Source organism: Oncorhynchus kisutch, unplaced genomic scaffold, assembly GCF_002021735.2.
Source record: "Oncorhynchus kisutch isolate 150728-3 unplaced genomic scaffold, Okis_V2 scaffold1443, whole genome shotgun sequence".
Taxonomy (NCBI): Eukaryota; Metazoa; Chordata; class Actinopteri; order Salmoniformes; family Salmonidae; genus Oncorhynchus; species Oncorhynchus kisutch.
In genome coordinates, this window is record NW_022263388.1 from 7,881 (window position 1) to 34,903 (window position 27,023).

General features: G+C 47.3%; 1 protein-coding gene across 1 annotated transcript in view; it reads left to right on the top strand.

The window, feature by feature from the left end:
* Positions 1-16,485: 16,485 nt before the first annotated feature.
* LOC116366324 (regulator of G-protein signaling 11-like) overlaps positions 16,486-27,023 on the top strand; it is a gene marked incomplete at its 5' end in the record, with an annotated part of 30,895 nt that continues 20,357 nt past the window's right edge. The window contains 8 exons of the mRNA XM_031818509.1: positions 16,486-16,554; positions 18,617-18,640; positions 18,752-18,813; positions 21,594-21,707; positions 22,452-22,567; positions 23,424-23,511; positions 24,576-24,714; positions 24,928-25,010. Coding sequence (XP_031674369.1) covers positions 16,486-16,554; positions 18,617-18,640; positions 18,752-18,813; positions 21,594-21,707; positions 22,452-22,567; positions 23,424-23,511; positions 24,576-24,714; positions 24,928-25,010 — 695 coding nt within the window. The remainder of the gene's footprint in view (positions 16,555-18,616; positions 18,641-18,751; positions 18,814-21,593; positions 21,708-22,451; positions 22,568-23,423; positions 23,512-24,575; positions 24,715-24,927; positions 25,011-27,023) is intronic.

Consider the following 27,023-nt stretch of genomic DNA (forward strand, 5'->3'; position numbering starts at 1 on the left):
GTCCTGTTCCGTTCTTTTCAGGGAAGTCAGGAACAAATATTACACAGGCAGTTAGGAAAGCTAAGGCTAGCTATTTCAAACAGAAATGTGCATCCTGTAGCACTAATTCCAAAAAGCTCTGGGTCACTGTAAAGTCCATTGAGAATAAGAGCACCTCCTCCCAGCTGCCCACTGCACTGAGGCTAGGAAACACTGTCACCACCGATAAATCTACGATAATCGATCATTTCAATAAAGCATTGCTTCAATAACCATGCTTCCACCTGGCTACCCCAACCCCGGCCAACGGCTCCACACCCCCTGCAGCAACTAGCCCAAGCCCCCCCTTCCTCTCCTTCACCCAAATCCAGACAGCTGGACAATCTTGTCTCCTACAAATCAGCTGGACAATCTGGACCCCTGCAAATCAGCTGGGCTAGACCATCTGGACCCCTACAAATCAGCTGGGCTAAACAATCTGGAGCCTACAAATCAGCTGGACAATCTGGACCCTACAAATCAGCTGGGCTAAACAATCTGGACCCCTATAAATTAGCTGGGCTGGGCAATCTGGACCCCTACAAGTCAGCTGGGATAGACCATCTGGACCCCTACAAATCAGCTGGGCTAGACAATCTGGACCCCTACAAATCAGCTGGACAATCTGGACCCCTGCAAATCAGCTGGGCTAGACCATCTGGACCCCTACAAATCAGCTGGGCTAAACAATCTGGAGCCTACAAATCAGCTGGACAATCTGGACCCTACAAATCAGCTGGGCTAAACAATCTGGACCCCTATAAATTAGCTGGGCTGGGCAATCTGGACCCCTACAAGTCAGCTGGGATAGACCATCTGGACCCATACAAATCAGCTGGGCTAGACAATCTGGACCCCTACAAATCAGCTGGGCAATCTGGACCCTACAAATCAGCCAGACAATCTGGACCCCTGCAAATCAGCTCGGCTAGACCATCTGGACCCCTAGAAATCAGCTGGGCTAAACAATCTGGACTCTACAAATCAGCTGGACAATCTGGACCCCTACAAATCAGCTGGACAATCTGGACCCCTACAAATAAGCTGGGCTACACAATCTGGACCCCTACAAATCAGCTGGGCTGGACAATCTGGACCCCTACAAGTCAGCTGGACAATCTGGACCCCTAAAAATCAGCTGGACAATCTGGACCGTACAAATCAGCTGGACAATCTGGACCCCTGCAGAACAGCTGGACAATCTGGACCCTACAAATCAGCTGGGCAATCTGGACCCCTTCAAAACAGCTGGACAATCTGGACCCCTACAAAACAGCTGGACAATCTGGACCCTACAAATCAGCAGGACAATCTGGACCCCTACAATTCAGCTGGGCTGGACAATCTGGACCCCTACAAATCAGCTGGGCAATCTGGACCCTACAAATCAGCTGGGCAATCTGGACCCCTACAAATCAGCTGGACAATCTGGACCGTACAAGTCAGCTGGACACTCTGGACCCCTATAAAACAGCTGGACAATCTGGACCCCTACAAATCAGCTGGACTGGACAATCTGGACCCCTACAAATCAGCTGGGCTAGACAATCTGGACCCCTACAAATCAGCTAGACAATCTGGACCCCTACAAATAAGCTGGACAATCTGGACCCCTACAAATCAGCTGGGCATTCTGGACCCCTACAAAACAGCTGGACAATCTTGACCCCTACAAAACAGCTGGACAATCTGGACTCCTACAAATCAGCTGGACAATCTGGACCCGTACAAATCAGCTGGACAATCTGGACCCCTACGAATCAGCTGGACAATCTGGACCCCTACAAAACAGCTGGACAATCTGGACACCTACAAATCAGCTGGGAAATCTGGACCCTACAAATCAGCTGGACAATCTGGACCCGTACAAATAGGCTGGACAATCTGGACCCTACAAATCAGCTGGGCTGGACAATCTGGACCATTACAAATCAGCTGGACAATCTGGACCCGTGCAAATCAGCTGGACAATCTGGACCCTACAAATCAGCTGGACAATCTGGACACCTAAAAATCAGCTGGGCAATCTGGACCCCTACAGATCAGCTGGACAATCTGGACCCCTACAAATCAGCTGGACTGGACAGTCTGGACCCTACAAATCAGCAGAGCTAAACAATCTGGATCCCTACAAATCAGCTGGGCTGGACAATCTGGACCATTACAAATCAGCTGGACAATCTGGACCCCTACATATCAGCTGGACAATCTGGACCCCTATATATCAGCTGGACAATCTGGACCCCTACATATCAGCTGGACAATCTGGACCCCTACATATCGACTGGACAATCTGGACCCCTACAAATCAGCTCGACCATCTGGACCCCTACAATCAGCTGGACAATCTGGACCCTTACAAATCAGCTGGGCTAACAATCTGGACCCCTACAAATCAGCTGGACAATCTGGACCCCTACAAATCAGCTGGGCTAAACAATCTGGACCCCTACAAATAAGCTGGGCAATCTGGATCCCTACAAATCAGCTGGGCTAAACAATCTGGACCCCTACAAATCAGCTGGGCAATCTGGACCCCTACAAATCAGCTGGACAATCTGGACCCCTACATATCAGCTGGACAATCTGGAACCCTACATATCAGCTGGACAATCTGGACCCTTACATATCAGCTGGACAATCAGGACCCCTACTTATCAGCTGGACAATCTGGACCCCTACATATCAGCTGGACAATCCGGACCCTACAAATCAGCTGGACAATCTGGACCCTTACAAATCAGCTGGGCAATCTGGAACCCTACAAATCAGCTGGGCTAAACAATCTGGACCCCTACAAATCAGCCCGACCATCTGGACCCCTACAAATCAGCTGGGCAATCTGGATCCCTACAAATCAGCTGGGCTAGACAATCTGGACCCCTACAAATCAGCTGGGGAATCTGGACCCCTACAAATCAGCTGGACAATCTGGACCGCTACATATCAGCTGGACAATCTGGACCCCTACATATCAGCTGGACAATCTGGACCCCTACATATCAGCTGGACAATCCGGACCCTACAAATCAGCTGGACAATCTGGACCCTTACAAATCAGCTTGGCAATCTGGAACCCTAAATCAGCTGGGCTAAACAATCTGGACCCCTACAAATCAGCTGGACAATCTGGACCCCTACAAATCAGCTGGACTGGACAATCTGGACCCTACAAATCAGCTGGGGTAAACAATCTGGACCACTACAAATCAGCTGGGCTGGACAATCTGGACCCTACAAATCAGCTGGGCAATCTGGACCCCTACAAATCAGCTGGACAATCTGGACCCCTACATATCAGCTGGACAATGTGGATCCCTACATATCAGCTGGACAATCTGGACCCCTACATATCAGCTGGACAATCTGGACACCTAGATATCAGCTGGACAATCTGCACCCCTACAAATCAGCTGGGCAATCTGGACCCTTACAAATCAGCTGGACAATCTGGACCCCTACAAATCAGCTGGACAATCTGGACCCTACAAATCAGCTGGACAATCTGGACCCTACAAATCAGCTGGGCTAAACAATCTGGACCCCTACAAATTAGCTGGGCAACCTGGACCCCTACAAATCAGCTGGACAATCTGGACCCCTACATATCAGCTGGACAATCTGGACCCCTATATATCAGCTGGACAATCTGGACCCCTACATATCAGCTGGACAATCTGGACCCCTACATATCAACTGGACAATCTGGACCCCTACAAATCAGCTCGACCATCTGGACCCCTACAATCAGCTGGACAATCTGGACCCTTACAAATCAGCTGGGCTAACAATCTGGACCCCTACAAATCAGCTGGACAATCTGGACCCCTACAAATAAGCTGGGCAATCTGGATCCCTACAAATCAGCTGGGCTAAACAATCTGGACCCCTACAAATCAGCTGGGCAATCTGGACCCCTACAAATCAGCTGGACAATCTGGACCCCTACATATCAGCTGGATAATCAGGACCCCTACTTATCAGCTGGACAATCTGGACCCCTACATATCAGCTGGACAATCTGGACCCGTACAAATCAGCTGGACAATCTGGACCCGTGCAAATCAGCTGGACAATCTGGACCCTACAAATCAGCTGGACAATCTGGACCCCTACAAATCAGCTGGGCAATCTGGACACCTAAAAATCAGCTGGGCAATCTGGACTCCTACAAATCAGCTGGACTGGACAGTCTGGACCCTACAAATCAGCAGGGCTAAACAATCTGGACCCCTACAAATCAGCTGGGCTGGACAATCTGGACCATTACAAATCAGCTGGACAATCTGGACCCCTACATATCAGCTGGACAATCTGGACCCCTACATATCAGCTGGACAATCAGGACCCCTACTTATCAGCTGGACAATCTGGACCCCTACATATCAGCTGGACAATCCGGACCCTACAAATCAGCTGGACAATCTGGACCCTTACAAATCAGCTGGGCAATCTGGAACCCTAAATCAGCTGGGCTAAACAATCTGGACCCCTACAAATCAGCTGGACAATCTGGACCCCTACAAATCAGCTGGACTGGACAATCTGGACCCTACAAATCAGCTGGGGTAAACAATCTGGACCACTACAAATCAGCTGGGCTGGACAATCTGGACCCTACAAATCAGCTGGGCAATCTGGACCCCTACAAATCAGCTGGACAATCTGGACCCCTACATATCAGCTGGACAATGTGGATCCCTACATATCAGCTGGACAATCTGGACCCCTACATATCAGCTGGACAATCTGGACACCTAGATATCAGCTGGACAATCTGCACCCCTACAAATCAGCTGGGCAATCTGGACCCTTACAAATCAGCTGGACAATCTGGACCCCTACAAATCAGCTGGACAATCTGGTCCCTACAAATCAGCTGGACAATCTGGACCCTACAAATCAGCTGGGCTAAACAATCTGGACCCCTACAAATTAGCTGGGCAACCTGGACCCCTACAAATCAGCTGGACAATCTGGACCCCTACATATCAGCTGGACAATCTGGACCCCTATATATCAGCTGGACAATCTGGACCCCTACATATCAGCTGGACAATCTGGACCCCTACATATCAACTGGACAATCTGGACCCCTACAAATCAGCTCGACCATCTGGACCCCTACAATCAGCTGTAAAATCTGGACCCTTACAAATCAGCTGTGCTAACAATTTGGACCCCTACAAATCAGCTGGACAATCTGGACTCCTACAAATCAGCTGGGCTAAACAATCTGGACCCCTACAAATAAGCTGGGCAATCTGGATCCCTACAAATCAGCTGGGCTAAACAATCTGGACCCCTACAAATCAGCTGGGCAATCTGGACCCCTACAAATCTGCTGGACAATCTGGACCCCTACATATCAGCTGGATAATCAGGACCCCTACTTATCAGCTGGACAATCTGGACCCCTACATATCAGCTGGACAATCTGGACCCGTACAAATCAGCTGGACAATCTGGACCCGTGCAAATCAGCTGGACAAGCTGGACCCTACAAATCAGCTGGACAATCTGGACCCCTACAAATCAGCTGGGCAATCTGGACACCTAAAAATCAGCTGGGCAATCTGGACTCCTACAAATCAGCTGGACTGGAAAGTCTGGACCCTACAAATCAGCAGGGCTAAACAATCTGGACCCCTACACATCAGCTGGGCTGGACAACCTGGACCCCTACAAATCAGCTGGACAATCTGGACCCCTACATATCAGCTGGACAATCTGGACCCCTATATATCAGCTGGACAATCTGGACCCCTACATATCAGCTGGACAATCTGGACCCCTACATATCAACTGGACAATCTGGACCCCTACAAATCAGCTCGACCATCTGGACCCCTACAATCAGCTGGACAATCTGGACCCTTACAAATCAGCTGGGCTAACAATCTGGACCCCTACAAATCAGCTGGACAATCTGGACCCCTACAAATAAGCTGGGCAATCTGGATCCCTACAAATCAGCTGGGCTAAACAATCTGGACCCCTACAAATCAGCTGGGCAATCTGGACCCCTACAAATCAGCTGGACAATCTGGACCCCTACATATCAGCTGGATAATCAGGACCCCTACTTATCAGCTGGACAATCTGGACCCCTACATATCAGCTGGACAATCTGGACCCGTACAAATCAGCTGGACAATCTGGACCCGTGCAAATCAGCTGGACAATCTGGACCCTACAAATCAGCTGGACAATCTGGACCCCTACAAATCAGCTGGGCAATCTGGACACCTAAAAATCAGCTGGGCAATCTGGACTCCTACAAATCAGCTGGACTGGACAGTCTGGACCCTACAAATCAGCAGGGCTAAACAATCTGGACCCCTACAAATCAGCTGGACAATCTGGACCCCTACATATCAGCTGGACAATCAGGACCCCTACTTATCAGCTGGACAATCTGGACCCCTACATATCAGCTGGACAATCCGGACCCTACAAATCAGCTGGACAATCTGGACCCTACAAATCAGCTGGACAATCTGGACCCTTACAAATCAGCTGGACAATCTGGACCCTTCCAAATCAGCTGGGCAATCTGGAACCCTAAATCAGCTGGGCTAAACAATCTGGACCCCTACAAATCAGCTGGACAATCTGGACCCCTACAAATCAGCTGGACTGGACAATCTGGACCCTTACAAATCAGCTGGGCTAACAATCTGGACCCCTACAAATCAGCTGGACAATCTGGACCCCTACAAATAAGCTGGGCAATCTGGATCCCTACAAATCAGCTGGGCTAAACAATCTGGACCCCTACAAATCAGCTGGGCAATCTGGACCCCTACAAATCAGCTGGACAATCTGGACCCCTACTTATCAGCTGGACAATCTGGACCCCTACATATCAGCTGGACAATCCGGACCCTACAAATCAGCTGGACAATCTGGACCCTACATATCAGCTGGACAATCCGGACCCTACAAATCAGCTGGACAATCTGGACCCTTACAAATCAGCTGGGCAATCTGGAACCCTAAATCAGCTGGGCTAAACAATCTGGACCCCTACAAATCAGCTGGACAATCTGGACCCCTACAAATCAGCTGGACTGGACAATCTGGACCCTACAAATCAGCTGGGGTAAACAATCTGGACCACTACAAATCAGCTGGGCTGGACAATCTGGACCCTACAAATCAGCTGGGCAATCTGGACCCCTACAAATCAGCTGGACAATCTGGACCCCTACATATCAGCTGGACAATGTGGATCCCTACATATCAGCTGGACAATCTGGACCCCTACATATCAGCTGGACAATCTGGACACCTAGATATCAGCTGGACAATCTGCACCCCTACAAATCAGCTGGGCAATCTGGACCCTTACAAATCAGCTGGACAATCTGGACCCCTACAAATCAGCTGGACAATCTGGACCCTACAAATCAGCTGGACAATCTGGACCCTACAAATCAGCTGGGCTAAACAATCTGGACCCCTACAAATTAGCTGGGCAACCTGGACCCCTACAAATCAGCTGGACAATCTGGACCCCTACATATCAGCTGGACAATCTGGACCCCTATATATCAGCTGGACAATCTGGACCCCTACATATCAGCTGGACAATCTGGACCCCTACATATCAACTGGACAATCTGGACCCCTACAAATCAGCTCGACCATCTGGACCCCTACAATCAGCTGTAAAATCTGGACCCTTACAAATCAGCTGTGCTAACAATCTGGACCCCTACAAATCAGCTGGACAATCTGGACTCCTACAAATCAGCTGGGCTAAACAATCTGGACCCCTACAAATAAGCTGGGCAATCTGGATCCCTACAAATCAGCTGGGCTAAACAATCTGGACCCCTACAAATCAGCTGGGCAATCTGGACCCCTACAAATCTGCTGGACAATCTGGACCCCTACATATCAGCTGGATAATCAGGACCCCTACTTATCAGCTGGACAATCTGGACCCCTACATATCAGCTGGACAATCTGGACCCGTACAAATCAGCTGGACAATCTGGACCCGTGCAAATCAGCTGGACAAGCTGGACCCTACAAATCAGCTGGACAATCTGGACCCCTACAAATCAGCTGGGCAATCTGGACACCTAAAAATCAGCTGGGCAATCTGGACTCCTACAAATCAGCTGGACTGGAAAGTCTGGACCCTACAAATCAGCAGGGCTAAACAATCTGGACCCCTACACATCAGCTGGGCTGGACAATCTGGACCATTACAAATCAGCTGGACAATCTGGACCCCTACATATCAGCTGGACAATCTGGACCCCTACATATCAGCTGGACAATCAGGACCCCTACTTATCAGCTGGACAATCTGGACCCCTACATATCAGCTGGACAATCCGGACCCTACAAATCAGCTGGACAATCTGGACCCTTACAAATCAGCTGGGCAATCTGGAACCCTACAAATCAGCTGGGCTAAACAATCTGGACCCCTACAAATCAGCTCGACCATCTGGACCCCTACAAATAAGCTGGACAATCTGGACCCCTACAAATCAGCTGGGCTAGACAATCTGGACCCCTAAAATAGGCTGGGCAATCTGGATCCCTACAAATTAGCTGGGCTAAACAATCTGGACACCTAAAAATCAGCTGGGCAATCTGGACTCCTACAAATCAGCTGGACTGGACAGTCTGGACCCTACAAATCAGCAGGGCTAAACAATCTGGACCCCTACAAATCAGCTGGGCTGGACAATCTGGACCATTACAAATCAGCTGGACAATCTGGACCCCTACATATCAGCTGGACAATCTGGACCCCTACATATCAGCTGGACAATCAGGACCCCTACTTATCAGCTGGACAATCTGGACCCCTACATATCAGCTGGACAATCCGGACCCTACAAATCAGCTGGACAATCTGGACCCTTACAAATCAGCTGGGCAATCTGGAACCCTACAAATCAGCTGGGCTAAACAATCTGGACCCCTACAAATCAGCTCGACCATCTGGACCCCTACATTTCAGCTGGGCAATCTGGATCCCTACAAATCAGCTGGGCTAGACAATCTGGACCCCTACAAATCAGCTGGGCAATCTGGACCCCTACAAATCAGCTGGACAATCTGGACCGCTACATATCAGCTGGACAATCTGGACCCCTACATATCAGCTGGACAATCTGGACCCCTACATATCAGCTGGACAATCCGGACCCTACAAATCAGCTGGACAATCTGGACCCTTACAAATCAGCTTGGCAATCTGGAACCCTAAATCAGCTGGGCTAAACAATCTGGACCCCTACAAATCAGCTGGACTGGACAATCTGGACCCTACAAATCAGCTGGGGTAAACAATCTGGACCACTACAAATCAGCTGGGCTGGACAATCTGGACCCTACAAATCAGCTGGGCAATCTGGACCCCTACAAATCAGCTGGACAATCTGGACCCCTACATATCAGCTGGACAATGTGGATCCCTACATATCAGCTGGACAATCTGGACCCCTACATATCAGCTGGACAATCTGGACACCTAGATATCAGCTGGACAATCTGCACCCCTACAAATCAGCTGGGCAATCTGGACCCGTACAAATCAGCTGGACAATCTGGACCCCTACAAATCAGCTGGACAATCTGGACCCTACAAATCAGCTGGACAATCTGGACCCTACAAATCAGCTGGGCTAAACAATCTGGACCCCTACAAATTAGCTGGGCAACCTGGACCCCTACAAATCAGCTGGACAATCTGGACCCCTACATATCAGCTGGACAATCTGGACCCCTATATATCAGCTGGACAATCTGGACCCCTACATATCAGCTGGACAATCTGGACCCCTACATATCAACTGGACAATCTGGACCCCTACAAATCAGCTCGACCATCTGGACCCCTACAATCAGCTGTAAAATCTGGACCCTTACAAATCAGCTGTGCTAACAATCTGGACCCCTACAAATCAGCTGGACAATCTGGACTCCTACAAATCAGCTGGGCTAAACAATCTGGACCCCTACAAATAAGCTGGGCAATCTGGATCCCTACAAATCAGCTGGGCTAAACAATCTGGACCCCTACAAATCAGCTGGGCAATCTGGACCCCTACAAATCTGCTGGACAATCTGGACCCCTACATATCAGCTGGATAATCAGGACCCCTACTTATCAGCTGGACAATCTGGACCCCTACATATCAGCTGGACAATCTGGACCCGTACAAATCAGCTGGACAATCTGGACCCGTGCAAATCAGCTGGACAAGCTGGACCCTACAAATCAGCTGGACAATCTGGACCCCTACAAATCAGCTGGGCAATCTGGACACCTAAAAATCAGCTGGGCAATCTGGACTCCTACAAATCAGCTGGACTGGAAAGTCTGGACCCTACAAATCAGCAGGGCTAAACAATCTGGACCCCTACACATCAGCTGGGCTGGACAATCTGGACCATTACAAATCAGCTGGACAATCTGGACCCCTACATATCAGCTGGACAATCTGGACCCCTACATATCAGCTGGACAATCAGGACCCCTACTTATCAGCTGGACAATCTGGACCCCTACATATCAGCTGGACAATCCGGACCCTACAAATCAGCTGGACAATCTGGACCCTTACAAATCAGCTGGGCAATCTGGAACCCTACAAATCAGCTGGGCTAAACAATCTGGACCCCTACAAATCAGCTCGACCATCTGGACCCCTACAAATAAGCTGGACAATCTGGACCCCTACAAATCAGCTGGGCTAGACAATCTGGACCCCTAAAATAGGCTGGGCAATCTGGATCCCTACAAATTAGCTGGGCTAAACAATCTGGACACCTAAAAATCAGCTGGGCAATCTGGACTCCTACAAATCAGCTGGACTGGACAGTCTGGACCCTACAAATCAGCAGGGCTAAACAATCTGGACCCCTACAAATCAGCTGGGCTGGACAATCTGGACCATTACAAATCAGCTGGACAATCTGGACCCCTACATATCAGCTGGACAATCTGGACCCCTACATATCAGCTGGACAATCAGGACCCCTACTTATCAGCTGGACAATCTGGACCCCTACATATCAGCTGGACAATCCGGACCCTACAAATCAGCTGGACAATCTGGACCCTTACAAATCAGCTGGGCAATCTGGAACCCTACAAATCAGCTGGGCTAAACAATCTGGACCCCTACAAATCAGCTCGACCATCTGGACCCCTACATTTCAGCTGGGCAATCTGGATCCCTACAAATCAGCTGGGCTAGACAATCTGGACCCCTACAAATCAGCTGGGCAATCTGGACCCCTACAAATCAGCTGGACAATCTGGACCGCTACATATCAGCTGGACAATCTGGACCCCTACATATCAGCTGGACAATCTGGACCCCTACATATCAGCTGGACAATCCAGACCCTACAAATCAGCTGGACAATCTGGACCCTTACAAATCAGCTTGGCAATCTGGAACCCTAAATCAGCTGGGCTAAACAATCTGGACCCCTACAAATCAGCTGGACTGGACAATCTGGACCCTACAAATCAGCTGGGGTAAACAATCTGGACCACTACAAATCAGCTGGGCTGGACAATCTGGACCCTACAAATCAGCTGGGCAATCTGGACCCCTACAAATCAGCTGGACAATCTGGACCCCTACATATCAGCTGGACAATGTGGATCCCTACATATCAGCTGGACAATCTGGACCCCTACATATCAGCTGGACAATCTGGACACCTAGATATCAGCTGGACAATCTGCACCCCTACAAATCAGCTGGGCAATCTGGACCCGTACAAATCAGCTGGACAATCTGGACCCCTACAAATCAGCTGGACAATCTGGACCCTACAAATCAGCTGGACAATCTGGACCCTACAAATCAGCTGGGCTAAACAATCTGGACCCCTACAAATTAGCTGGGCAACCTGGACCCCTACAAATCAGCTGGGCAATCTGGACCCCTACATATCAGCTGGACAATCTGGGCCCCTATATATCAGCTGGACAATCTGGACCCCTACATATCAGCTGGACAATCTGGACCCCTACATATCAACTGGACAATCTGGACACCTACAAATCAGCTCGACCATCTGGACCCCTACAATCAGCTGGACAATCTGGACCCTTACAAATCAGCTGGGCTAACAATCTGGACCCCTACAAATCAGCTGGGCTAAACAATCTGGACCCCTACAAATAAGCTGGGCAATCTGGATCCCTACAAATCAGCTGGGCTAAACAATCTGGACCCCTAAAAATCAGCTGGGCAATCTGGACCCCTACAAATCAGCTGGACAATCTGGACCCCTACATATCAGCTGGATAATCAGGACCCCTACTTATCAGCTGGACAATCTGGACCCCTACATATCAGCTGGACAATCTGGACCCGTACAAATCAGCTGGACAATCTGGACCCGTGCAAATCAGCTGGACAATCTGGACCCTACAAATCAGCTGGACAATCTGGACCCCTACAAATCAGCTGGGCAATCTGGACACCTAAAAATCAGCTGGGCAATCTGGACTCCTACAAATCAGCTGGACTGGACAGTCTGGACCCTACAAATCAGCAGGGCTAAACAATCTGGACCCCTACAAATCAGCTGGGCTGGACAATCTGGACCATTACAAATCAGCTGGACAATCTGGACCCCTACATATCAGCTGGACAATCTGGACCCCTACATATCAGCTGGACAATCTGGACCCCTACAAATCAGCTGGGCTAGACAATCTGGACCCCTAAAATAAGCTGGGCAATCTGGAACCCTACAAATCAGCTGGGCTAAACAATCTGGACCCCTACAAATCAGCTCGACCATCTGGACCCCTACAAATCAGCTGGGCAATCTGGATCCCTACAAATCAGCTGGGCTAGACAATCTGGACCCCTACAAATCAGCTGGGCAATCTGGACCCCTACAAATCAGCTGGACAATCTGGACCGCTACATATCAGCTGGACAATCTGGACCCCTACATATCAGCTGGACAATCTGGACCCCTACATATCAGCTGGACAATCCGGACCCTACAAATCAGCTGGACAATCTGGACCCTTACAAATCAGCTTGGCAATCTGGAACCCTAAATCAGCTGGGCTAAACAATCTGGACCCCTACAAATCAGCTGGACTGGACAATCTGGACCCTACAAATCAGCTGGGGTAAACAATCTGGACCACTACAAATCAGCTGGGCTGGACAATCTGGACCCTACAAATCAGCTGGGCAATCTGGACCCCTACAAATCAGCTGGACAATCTGGACCCCTACATATCAGCTGGACAATGTGGATCCCTACATATCAGCTGGACAATCTGGACCCCTACATATCAGCTGGACAATCTGGACACCTAGATATCAGCTGGACAATCTGCACCCCTACAAATCAGCTGGGCAATCTGGACCCGTACAAATCAGCTGGACAATCTGGACCCCTACAAATCAGCTGGACAATCTGGACCCTACAAATCAGCTGGACAATCTGGACCCTACAAATCAGCTGGGCTAAACAATCTGGACCCCTACAAATTAGCTGGGCAACCTGGACCCCTACAAATCAGCTGGACAATCTGGACCCCTACATATCAGCTGGACAATCTGGGCCCCTATATATCAGCTGGACAATCTGGACCCCTACATATCAGCTGGACAATCTGGACCCCTACATATCAACTGGACAATCTGGACCCCTACAAATCAGCTCGACCATCTGGACCCCTACAATCAGCTGGACAATCTGGACCCTTACAAATCAGCTGGGCTAACAATCTGGACCCCTACAAATCAGCTGGGCTAAACAATCTGGACCCCTACAAATAAGCTGGGCAATCTGGATCCCTACAAATCAGCTGGGCTAAACAATCTGGACCCCTAAAAATCAGCTGGGCAATCTGGACCCCTACAAATCAGCTGGACAATCTGGACCCCTACATATCAGCTGGATAATCAGGACCCCTACTTATCAGCTGGACAATCTGGACCCCTACATATCAGCTGGACAATCTGGACCCGTACAAATCAGCTGGACAATCTGGACCCGTGCAAATCAGCTGGACAATCTGGACCCTACAAATCAGCTGGACAATCTGGACCCCTACAAATCAGCTGGGCAATCTGGACACCTAAAAATCAGCTGGGCAATCTGGACTCCTACAAATCAGCTGGACTGGACAGTCTGGACCCTACAAATCAGCAGGGCTAAACAATCTGGACCCCTACAAATCAGCTGGGCTGGACAATCTGGACCATTACAAATCAGCTGGACAATCTGGACCCCTACATATCAGCTGGACAATCTGGACCCCTACATATCAGCTGGACAATCTGGACCCCTACAAATCAGCTGGGCTAGACAATCTGGACCCCTAAAATAAGCTGGGCAATCTGGATCCCTACAAATCAGCTGGGCTAAACAATCTGGACCCCTACAAATCAGCTGGGCAATCTGGACCCCTACAAATCAGCTGGACAATCTGGACCGCTACATATCAGCTGGACAATCTGGACCCCTACATATCAGCTGGACAATCCGGACCCTACAAATCAGCTGGACAATCTGGACCCTTACAAATCAGCTTGGCAATCTGGAACCCTAAATCAGCTGGGCTAAACAATCTGGACCCCTACAAATCAGCTGGACAATCTGGACCCCTACAAATCAGCTGGACTGGACAATCTGGACCCTACAAATCAGCTGGGGTAAACAATCTGGACCACTACAAATCAGCTGGGCTGGACAATCTGGACCCTACAAATCAGCTGGGCAATCTGGACCCCTACAAATCAGCTGGACAATCTGGACCCCTACATATCAGCTGGACAATGTGGATCCCTACATATCAGCTGGACAATCTGGACCCCTACATATCAGCTGGACAATCTGGACACCTAGATATCAGCTGGACAATCTGCACCCCTACAAATCAGCTGGGCAATCTGGACCCTTACAAATCAGCTGGACAATCTGGACCCCTACAAATCAGCTGGACAATCTGGACCCTACAAATCAGCTGGACAATCTGGACCCTACAAATCAGCTGGGCTAAACAATCTGGACCCCTACAAATTAGCTGGGCAACCTGGACCCCTACAAATCAGCTGGACAATCTGGACCCCTACATATCAGCTGGACAATCTGGACCCTACATATCAACTGGACAATCTGGACCCTACAAATCAGCTGGGCTGGACAAACTGGAACCCTACATATCAGCTGGACAATCTGGACCCCTACATATCAGCTGGACAATGTGGATCCCTACATATCAGCTGGACAATCTGGACCCCTACATATCAGCTGGACAATCTGGACACCTAGATATCAGCTGGACAATCTGCACCCCTACAAATCAGCTGGGCAATCTGGACCCCTACAAATCAGCTGGACAATCTGGACCCCTACAAATCAGCTGGACAATCAGGACCCTACAAATCAGCTGGACAATCTGGACCCTACAAATCAGCTGGGCTAAACAATCTGGACCCCTACAAATTAGCTGGGCAACCTGGACCCCTACAAATCAGCTGGACAATCTGGACCCCTACATATCAGCTGGACAATCTGGACCCTACATATCAACTGGACAATCTCGACCCTACAAATCAGCTGGGCTGGACAAACTGGAACCCTACATATCAGCTGGACAATCTGGACCCCTACATATCAGCTGGACAATCTGGACCCCTACATATCAGTTGGACAATCTGGACCCCTACAAATCAGCTGGACAATCTGGACTCTTACAAATCAGCTGGGTAGTCTGGATCCCTACAAATCAGCTGGGCTAAACAATCTGGACCCCTACGTATCAGATGGACAATCTGGACCCCTACAAATCAGCTGTGCTAGACAATCTGGACCCTTACAAATCAGCTGGACAATCTGGACCCCTACAAATCAGCTGGGCAATCTGGACCCCTACAAATCAGCTGGACAATCTGGACCGTACAAATCAGCTCGGCTAAACAATCCGGACCCCTACAAATCAGCTGGGCTGGACAATCTGGACCCTACAAATCAGCTGGACAATCTGGACCCTACAAATCAGCTTGGCTAAACAATCTGGACCCCTACAAATCAGCTGGACAACCTGGACCCCAACAAATCAGCTGGACAATCTGGACCCTTACAAATCAGCTGGACAATCTGGACCCCTACAAATCAGCTGGACAATCTGGACCCCTACAAATCAGCTGGACAATCTGGACCCTTACAAATCAGCTGGACAATCTGGACCCCTACAAATCAGCTGGGCTGGACAATCTGGACCCCTACAAATCAGCTGGACGATCTGGACCCTACAAATCAGCTTGACAATCTGGACCCCTACAAATCAGCTGGACAATCTGGACCCTCTCTCGCACTGCTTTGCTTTATTTTGGCCAGGTCGCAGTTATGAATGAGAACTTCTTCTCAACTGGCCTACCTGGTTAAATAAAGGTGAAATAAAAATAATTAAAATAAAGTGTGTGTGTGTTGCAGCCGGGGGCATTTGACGTGTTGGATCTGGGACCTGAGAGATGCAACGTCCCCAGCTCCCGAGTCGCACTGGTCAGTAACCTGTAACTCTGACCACAGATCTCAATAACCACTCAGACCTGAAACATGTTGCTCAGTAATAAAACTAAATTATCTCCTTCTCTCTGTCCTTCTCTCTCACTTTCTCTTTTGTTTTCTCTCTCTATTTCTCTTTCTCCTCTCTCCATGTATCTCTCTCTCTCCCTCTCTCCATCTTTCTTTCTCCATCTCTATCTCTCCATGTCTCTCTATCTCCTCTCTCTCTCTCCATCTTTCTTTCCCCCTCTCTATCTCTCCATGTCTCTATCTTCTCCTCTTTCCCTCTCTCTATCTCTCCATCTCCTCTCTCCTCTCTCCTCTTTTCTCTCTCCTCTTTCCATATCGCTCTCCTCTCTCCTCTTTCCCCCTCTCTATCTCTCCATGTCTCTCCTCTCTATCTCCTCTCTCCTCTTTCCCCCTCTCTATCTCTCCATGTCTCTATCTCCTCTCTCCATGTCTCTATCTCCTCTCTCCTCTTTCCCGCTCTCTGTCTCTCCATGTCTCTATCTCCTCTCTCCACTTTCCCCCTCTCTATCTCTCCATGTCTTTATCTCCTCTCTCCTCACTCCCCCTTTCTCTCTCCTCTTTCCCCCTCTCTCTCTATCTCTCCATGTCTCTATCTCCTCTTTCCATCTTTCTTTCCCCCTCTCTATCTCTCCATGTCTCTATCTCCTCTCTCCTCTTTCCCCCTATCTGTCTCTCCATGTCTCTATCTCCTCTCTCCTCGTTCCCCCTCTCTATCTCTCCATGTCTCTATCTCCTCTCTCCATGTCTCTATCTCCTCTCTCCTCACTCCCCTTTTCTCTCTCCTCTTTCCCCCTCTCTCTCTCTATCTCTCCATGTCTCTATCTCCTCTCTTCTCTTTCCCCTCTCTGTCTCTCCATGTCTCTATCTCCTCTCTCCTCGTTCCCCCTCTCTATCTCTCCATGTCTATCTCCTCTCTCCATGTCTCTATCTCCTCTCTCCTCACTCCCCTTTTCTCTCTCCTCTTTCCCCCTCTCTCTCTCTATCTCTCCATGTCTCTATCTCCTCTCTCCATGTCTCTATCTCCTCTCTCCTCTTTCCCCCTCTCTATCTCTCCATGTCTCTATCTCCTCTCTCCATGTCTCTATCTCCTCTCTCCTCTTTCCCCCTCTCTGTCTCTCCATGTCTCTATCTCCTCTCTCCTCTTTCCCCCTCTCTATCTCTTCATGTCTCTATCTCCTCTCTCCTCTTTCCCCCTCTCTATCTCTCCATGTCTCCATCTCCTCTTTCCTCTATCTCTCTCCATCTTTCTTTCCCCCTCTCTATCTCTCCATGTCTCTATCTCCTCTCTCCTCTTTCCCCCTCTCTATCTCTCCATGTCTCCATCTCCTCTTTCCTCTATCTCTCTCCATCTTTCTTTCCCCCTCTCCTCTCTCCATGTCTCTATCTCCTCTCTCCTCTTTCCCCCTCTCTATGTCTCTATCTCCTCTCTCCACTTTCCCCCTCTCTATCTCTCCATGTCTCTATCTCCTCATCTCTCCATGTCTCTATCTCCTCTTTTCCCCTCTCTCTCTATCTCTTCATGTCTCTATCTCATCTCTCCTCTCGCCCCTTCTCTCTCTCCATCTCTCTATGTCTCTCTCCTTCTCTTTTATATCTCTCACTATCGTCTCTCTGGTGCTGCACGCGAGGTCCATAGTAAGTGTTCCTAACAGAGAACAAACACCCGGTCACCATACTAACTTACACTGTCTGTCGTCACCATAGTAACACCAACTATAGTTACAATAATGACTAACACTGACTGCATTTACAAATGACAACCCCAATGTGTTTATTATGACTACTCACTAGACTCTCTCCCCCTCCTCCTCCTCTCCCTCCTCCCCCTCCTCACTGTCTCCTCTCACCTCTAAATGTCTCCTCTTCCTCATTTCACTTTCTCCTCCTCGTCCTCTCACTGTCTCTTCCTCCTCCCCCTGTCTCCTCCTCCTCTCACTGTCTCATCCTCCTCCTCTCACTGTCTCCTCCTCCTCTCACTGTCTCCTCCTCCTCCTACCACTTACTCCTCCTCCTCCTCTCTCCAGACCAGAACGCTGACCACTACAGGAGAGAGGTAAACATCTCAACATAACAAATACTGTTTCTAATACCGGTATAACAAACAAACATTCTTCTGACCGTGTTTGTGTATGTGTGTGTGTGTTTGTGTGTTTGATGGTTACAGATTGAACACAGTAGAAGAGCTCTGGGGAGAAACCGTGTCAAGTCCTCCATCTGTCTTGAGAGGTATGTTCCAAAAACACATCTTGGTCCCCCGTGATACAAGTTAGTATTGGACGTCCATCCATGTCAGAGGATGTTGGGGGATGACGTGAAACCGGCCACTAGGGGGGCTGTTACCTTCAAGTAGGTTTGGGTGTTGGGATGGGAATGGTAGACATAAGCATCAACCCTAACCCTAACCCTAACCCTAACCCTAACCCAAAAACACAGCTTGGTCCCCCGTGATACAAGTTAGTATTGGACGTCCATCCATGTCAGAGGATGTTGGGGATGACGTGAAACTGGCCACTAGGGGGGCTGTTACCTTCAAGTAGGTTTGGGTGTTGGGATGGGAATGGTAGACATAAGCATCAACCCTAACCCTAACCCTAACCCTAACCCAAAAACACAGCTTGGTCACCCGTGATACAAGTTAGTATTGGACGTCCATCCATGTCAGAGGATGTTGGGGGATGACGTGAAACCGGCCACTAGGGGGGCTGTTACCTTCAAGTAGGTTTGGGTGTTGGGATGGGAATGGTAGACATAAGCATCAACCCTAACCCTAACCCTAACCCTAACCCAAAAACACAGCTTGGTCACCCGTGATACAAGTTAGTATTGGACGTCCATCCATGTCAGAGGATGTTGGGGGATGACGTGAAACCGGCCACTAGGGGGGCTGTTACCTTCAAGTAGGTTTGGGTGTTGGGATGGGAATGGTAGACATAAGCATCAACCCTAACCCTAACCCTAACCCTAACCCAAAAACACAGCTTGGTCACCCGTGATACAAGTTAGTATTTGACGTCCATCCATGTCAGAGGATGTTGGGGGATGACGTGAAACCGGCCACTAGGAGGGCTGTTACCTTCAAGTAGGTTTGGGTGTTTCTAGGGTGTTGGGACGGGGATGGTGGATCTTAGCTCCCTCAGTAGATGCCTACTGGATAACTTATTTATATTGCTTTTAATCTTTTTAAATGAATTTATCTTATTAACACTTTGTTCTAGCTAGCTATTTGTGTAGGTAGCTATCAAGTAAACCCAATGATAATAGGATTTAACTAAACGACGGAGAGTTTTGACTGTGTGATATTAGATTGCTTCTTGTGTAAATATTTTCTGTCTGGATTCTAACCCTAACCCTTGTTAATACCTAACCTTAACCATTCTGTTACCTTCAAGTAGGTTTGGGTGTTGGGATGGGAATGGTAGACATAAGCATTTGCCTCTGATTCCAAATATTGCAAGCTCAAATCCAGCAATAGAAAGTTGTTTTTGATATTTTAGTTTAAAGACAGAGTGATGTGCTATCCCAAACCTTAATACCTAACCTTAACCATTCAGTTCATACCTAACATTAACCAGTCAGTTAATACCTAACCTTAATACCTGACCTTAACCATTCAGTTAATACCTGACCTTAATACCTAACCTTAACCATTCAGTTAATACCTAACCGTAACCAGTCAGTTAATACCTAACCTTAATACCTGACCTTAACATTCAGTTAATACCTAACCTTAACAATTCAGTTAATACCTAACCTTAACCATTCAGTTAATACCTAACCTTAACCATTCAGTTAATACCTAACCTTAACCATTCAGTTAATACCTAACCTTAATACCTAGCCTTAACCATTCAGTTAATAACTAACCTTAACCATTCAGTTAATGCCTAACCTTAACCATTAAGTTAATACCTAAACTTAACCATTCAGTTAATACCTAACCTTAACCATTCAGTTAATACTTAACCTTAACCATTCAGTTAATACATAACCTTAACCATTCAGTTAATACTTAACCGTAACCATTCAGTTAATACTTAACCTTAATACCTAACCTTAACCATTCAGTTAATAGCTAACCTTAACCATTCTATTAATACCTCATCTTAACCATTCAGTTAATACCTAACCTTAACCATTCAGTTAATACCTAACCTTAACCATTCAGTTAATACCTAACCTTAACCATTCAGTTAATACATAACCGTAACCATTCAATTAATCCCTAACCTTAATACCTAACCTTAACCATTCAGTTAATACCTAACCTTAATACCAAGGCTTAACCATTCAGTTAATACCTAACCTTAACCATTCAGTTAATACCTAACCTTAATATCGTACCTTAACCATTCAGTTAATTCCTAACCTTAACCATTCAGTTAATACCTAACCTTAATATCTAACCTTAACCATTCAGTTAATACCTAACCTTAACCAGTCAGTTAATACCTAACCTTAACCAGTCAGTTAATACCTAATCTTAATACCTAACCTTAACCATTCAGTTTGAGAATTAGACTGTCTAATGCTGGTAGCACTAATGCTGGTAGCACTCACACACACATAAACACAAGAATATAAACACACTCACACACACATATAAACACACACTCATACACACACACTCACACACACATATACACACACTCACAAATACACACATTCTCACACACACAGACGCACACATATAAACACACTCATACACACATTCTCACACACACAGACACACACACACATACTCAAACACACATATAAACACACACTCATGCACACATTCTCACACACACATATACACACAGACACACATTCTCACACACACTCACAAATACACACACAGACACACCTTCTCACACACACATGTAAACACACACTCATACACACATTCTCACACACACTCTCTCTCTCTATGTCTCTATGAGCCTCTAATGGATGTCTCCTCAGGCAGATTGATGATAACGGGGTGTGTGTGTGTGTGTGTGTGTCTGTATGTGTGTGTGTGTGTGTAGCTTCATGAAGTACAGTGAGCAGTACCTCCACCATGACCCCATCATGTCAGGCTGTCTCCCTAGCAACCCCTGGATCTCTGACGACACCTCACACTGGACCATCAACACTGACATGTAAACACACACACACACCACACCACACATGCCAACACACACACACACACACACACACACACACACACACACACACACACACACACACACACACACACAAACACACACACACACACACTCACCAACACACAAACACACTCCAACACACACACACACACGCCAACACACACACACACACACACTCACCAACACACAAACACACACACACACGCCGCACACGCCAACACACACACGCCAACACAGACACACATATGCCAACACAAGCACACACACACACCACAAACGCCAACACGGACACAAACACACACACACGCCAACACAGACACACACACGCCAACACACACACACACCACACACGCCAACACAGACACACACACGCCAACAAACAAACACACACGCTAACCGTAAACCACACTAACCCACACACACACCGTAACACACACGCACAAACACACACACACACCAACAGACACACACACACACCAACACAGACACATAAACAGACACACACACAAAAACCTACACAGACACAACTAACACTTAAAACATGTGTGTTTATGCGTGCATGTGTTGTGTGTGTGTGGTGTGTTTGAGTGCATGTGTTGGCGTGTGTGTGTCTGTGTTGGCGTGTGTGTGTTGGCATGTGCGGTGTGTGTGTGTGTTGGCGTGTGTGTGTGTGTGTGTGTGTGTGTGTGTGTGTGTGTGTGTGTGTGTGTGTGTGTGTGTGTGTGTGTGTGTGTGCAGGGTGGGCATTCCAACCAGGTTGAGAGTGGAGCGCTGGAGTTTCAGCTTCATGGAACTTCTGAACGACTCGATGGGAAGACGAGAGTTTATGATCTACCTGGAGAAAGAATTCAGTGGTGAAACACCACACACACACAACACACACACCACAAACACACACACACACCTCCTCCGTTGAGCTGACTGCCGTTCTGTCCTGCTGATAGAAACCAGCCGGATGTATATTATCTCTGTTCAGCCAGATTCCAGTCAATATTGATATTCCAGTTCTTCATCTCTTCATCCAAACGGAGGTTAGTGAACTCTGTTCTGATGTCAGGAAGATATCTTCATCCAAACTGAGGTTAGTGAACTCTGTTATGATGTCAGGAAGATATCTTCATCCAAACGGAGGTTAGCGATCTTTGTTCTGATGTCAGGAAGATATCTTCATCCAAACTGAGGTTAGTGAACTCTGTTCTGATGTCAGGAAGATATCTTCATCCAAACGGAGGTTAGCGATCTTTGTTCTGATGTCAGGAAGATATCTTCATCCAAACGGAAGTTAGTGATCTCTGTTCTGATGTCAGGAAGATATCTTCATCCAAACGGAAGTTAGTGATCTCTGTTCTGATGTCAGGAAGATATCTTTATCCAAACGGAGGTTAGTGATCTCTGTTCTGATGTCAGGAAGATATCTTCATCCAAACGGAAGTTAGTGATCTCTGTTCTGATGTCAGGAAGATATCTTCATCCAAACGGAAGTTAGTGATCTCTGTTCTGATGTCAGGAAGATATCTTCATCCAAACGGAGGTTAGTGATCTCTGTTCTGATGTCAGGAAGATATCTTCATCCAAACGGAAGTTAGTGATCTCTGTTCTGATGTCAGGAAGATATCTTCATCCAAACGGAGGTTAGTGATCTCTAGGTTAGTTCTCTAGTCACGTGTGTGTGTGTGTGTGTGTGTGTGTGTGTGTGTGTGTATGTTTCAGCGGAGAACCTGTGTTTTTGGGTGGCCTGTGAGGACCTGAGGCATGGAGAGAGCTCCAAGATCATCCTGAAAGTAGAGGAGGTTTACAAGTAGGTTTACACACACACACACAGACACACACAGACACACACACACACACGCACACACACGGACACGCACGCACGCACACACACACACACACACACACACACACACACACACACACACACACACACACACACACACACACACGCACACGCACACACGCACACACACACACAAACGCACACACACACACAGACACACAGACAAGCACAAACAGGTCTACCCATGGAGTAAAACTAACACAATTTTCTAACTTGCAGTGATTTGACTGATAGCTGCTTTGTTGAGGAAAGATCGACGTACTGAGTGATGTGGTGCTGAGTGATGTGGTACTGAGTGATGTGGTATTATGACTGAGTGATGTGGTACTGAGTGATGTGGTATTATGACTGAGTGATGTGGTACTGAGTGATGTGGTATTATTACTGAGTGATGTGGTACTGAGTGATGTGATACTATGACTGAGTGATGTGGTACTGAGTGATATGGTACTGAGTGATGTGGTATTGAGTGATGTGGTACTGAGTGATGTGTTATTATGACTGAGTGATGTGGTATTACGACTGAGTGATGTGGTATTATGACTGAGTGATGTGGTACTGAGCAATGTGGTACTGAGTGATGTGGTACTGAGTGATGTGGTATTATTACTGAGTGATGTGGTACTGAGTGATGTGGTACTATGACTGAGTGATGTGGTACTGAGTGATATGGTGCTGAGTGATGTGATATTATGACTGAGTGATGTGGTATTATGACTGAGTGATGTGGTACCATGACTGAGTGATGTGGTACTGAGTGATGTGGTACTATGACTGAGTGATGTAGTACTGAGTGATGTGGTACTGGGTGATGTGGTATTATGACTGAGTGATGTGGTATTATGACAGAGTCATGTGGTACTGAGTGATGTGGTACTGAGTGATGTGGTATTATGACTGAGTGATGTGGTACTTAGTGATGTGGTACTGAGTGATGTGTTACCATGACTTAGTGATGTGGTATTATGACTGAGTGATGTGGTACTGTGATCTGGGTATGTGGTATTATGATCTGTGTGTGTGTGTAGGAACTTTCTGGCCCCTGGGGCAGCTCGCTGGGTGAACATCGATAGTAAGACCATGGAGAGAACACTGGAGGGAATCAAACGACCTCATCGCTTCATTATGGACGACGCCCAGATGCACATCTACTTCCTCATGAAGAAGGTAACCCATGACCTCAAACACCTGAACCCTGACCTCTAACCCCTGAACTGTAAACCGTAACCTCTCTAGTACTCCTACCCCAGGTATCTGACCTCTAACCTCTAGTACTCCTACCCCAGGAATCTAACCTCTAACCTCTAGGACTCCTACCCCAGGAATCTAACCTCTAGGACTCCTACCCTAGGTATCTAACCTCTAACCTCTGACTTCTAGGACTCCTACCCCAGGTATCTGAAGTCTGAGCTGTATAAGAACATGCTGGCCAAAGCCATCGTTCCCCAGGAGACCAAGAAGAGGTACTCAGGAAATTTTACATTACAATATATACTACATGACAATGTATAATCCTCAATATACTACAACACAATATATACTTCTCAATATACTACATTACAATATATATTCCTCAATATATTACATTACAATATATACTCCTCAATATACTACATTACAATATATACCCTTCAATATACTCCATTGCAATTTATACTCCTCAATATACTACATTAAAAATATATATTCCTCAATATACTACATTACAATATATACTCTCCAATACAACCTCCCGAATAAATTATATTACAATATATACACCTCATTATACATGTCAAATATGGCCAATATAACACGGCTAAGGGCTGTGTCCAGGCACTCCGTGTTTCTCATAAGAACATCCCTTAGCTGTGGTATATTGGCCATATACCACACCTCCTTGGGCCTTATTGCTTAAATATATACTCCCCAATATACGACATTACAATGTACAGTGCCTTTGGAAAGTAGTCAGACCCCTTGCCTTTTTCCACATTTTGTTAGGTTAGAGCCTTATTCTGAAATTGATTCAACAGTTTTTTTCCTCATCAATCTACAAACAATACGCCATAATAAAAAGGCAGAAACAGGTTTTTAAACATTTTTGCGCATTTATAAGAAAAAATTGGAAATGTGAGGAGGTAAGGCAATAAATTGGCCAAAGTGGCGAAATAATTACAATTTAGCAATTAAACACTGGAGTGATAGATGTGCAGAAGATGATTGTGCAAGTAGAGATACTGGGGTACAAAGGAGCAAAAAATAAAATAACAATATGGGGATGAGGTAGTTGGGTGGGCTATTTACAGATGGGCTATGTACAGGTTCAATGATCTATAAGCTGCTCTGGCAGCTGATGCTTAAAGTTAGTGAGGGAGATATGGGTCTCCAGCTTTAGTGGAGATTTTTGTTTTTTAAAGATTTTTGCAATTCATTCCAGTCATTGGCAGCAGAGAACTGGAAGGAAAGGCGGCCAAATGAGGAATTGGCTTTGGGGGTGACCAGTGAAATATTCCTGCTGGAGCGCGTGCAATGGGTGGGTGTTGCTATGGTGACCAGTGAGCTGAGATAAGGCGGGGCTTTACCTAGCAAAAACGTATAGATGACCTGGAGCCAGTGGGTTTGGCGACGAAAATGAAGCGAGGGCCAGCCAACGAGAGCATGCAGGTCGCAATGGTGGGTAGTATATGGGGCATTGGTGACAAAACGGATAGCACTGTGATAGACTGCATCCAATTTGCTGAGTAGAGTGTTAGAGACTGTTTTGTAAATGACATCGCTGAAGTCAAGGATCGGCAGGATAGTCAATTTTACGAGGGTTTGTTTGGCAGCATGAGTGAAGGATGCTTTGTTGCGAAATAGGAAGCCGATTCTAGATTTAATTTTGGATTGGAGATGCTTAATATGAGTCTGGAAGGAGAGTTTACACCCTAACCAGACACCTAGGTATTTGCAGTTGTTCACATTTTCTAGGTCAGAACCGTACAGAGCGATGCTAGACGGGCGTTCAGGTGTGGGCAGCAATCAGTTGAAGAGCATGCATTTAGTTTTACTTGGATTTAAGAGTAGTTGGAGGGCACGGAAGGAGATTTGTATGGCATTGAAGCTCGTCTGGAAGTTAGGTAACACGGTGTCCAAAGAAGTGCAAGAAGTATACAGAATGGTGTTGTCTGCATAGAGGTGGATCAGAGAATCACCAGCAGCAAGAGCAACATCATTGATGTATATAGAGAAGAGTCGGCCCGAGAATTTAACCCTGTGGCACCCCTAGAGACTGACAGAGGTCTAGACAACAGGCCCTCCGATTTGACATACTGAACTCTATCTGAGAAGTAGTTAGTGAACCAGGTGAGGCAGTCATTTGAGTCAACCAAGGCTGTTGAGTCTGCCGATAAGAATGCGGTGATTGACAGAGTCGAAAGCCTTGACCAGGTTGATGAAGACAGCTGCACAGTATTGTCTTTTATCGATGGCGGTTATGATATCGGTTAGGACCT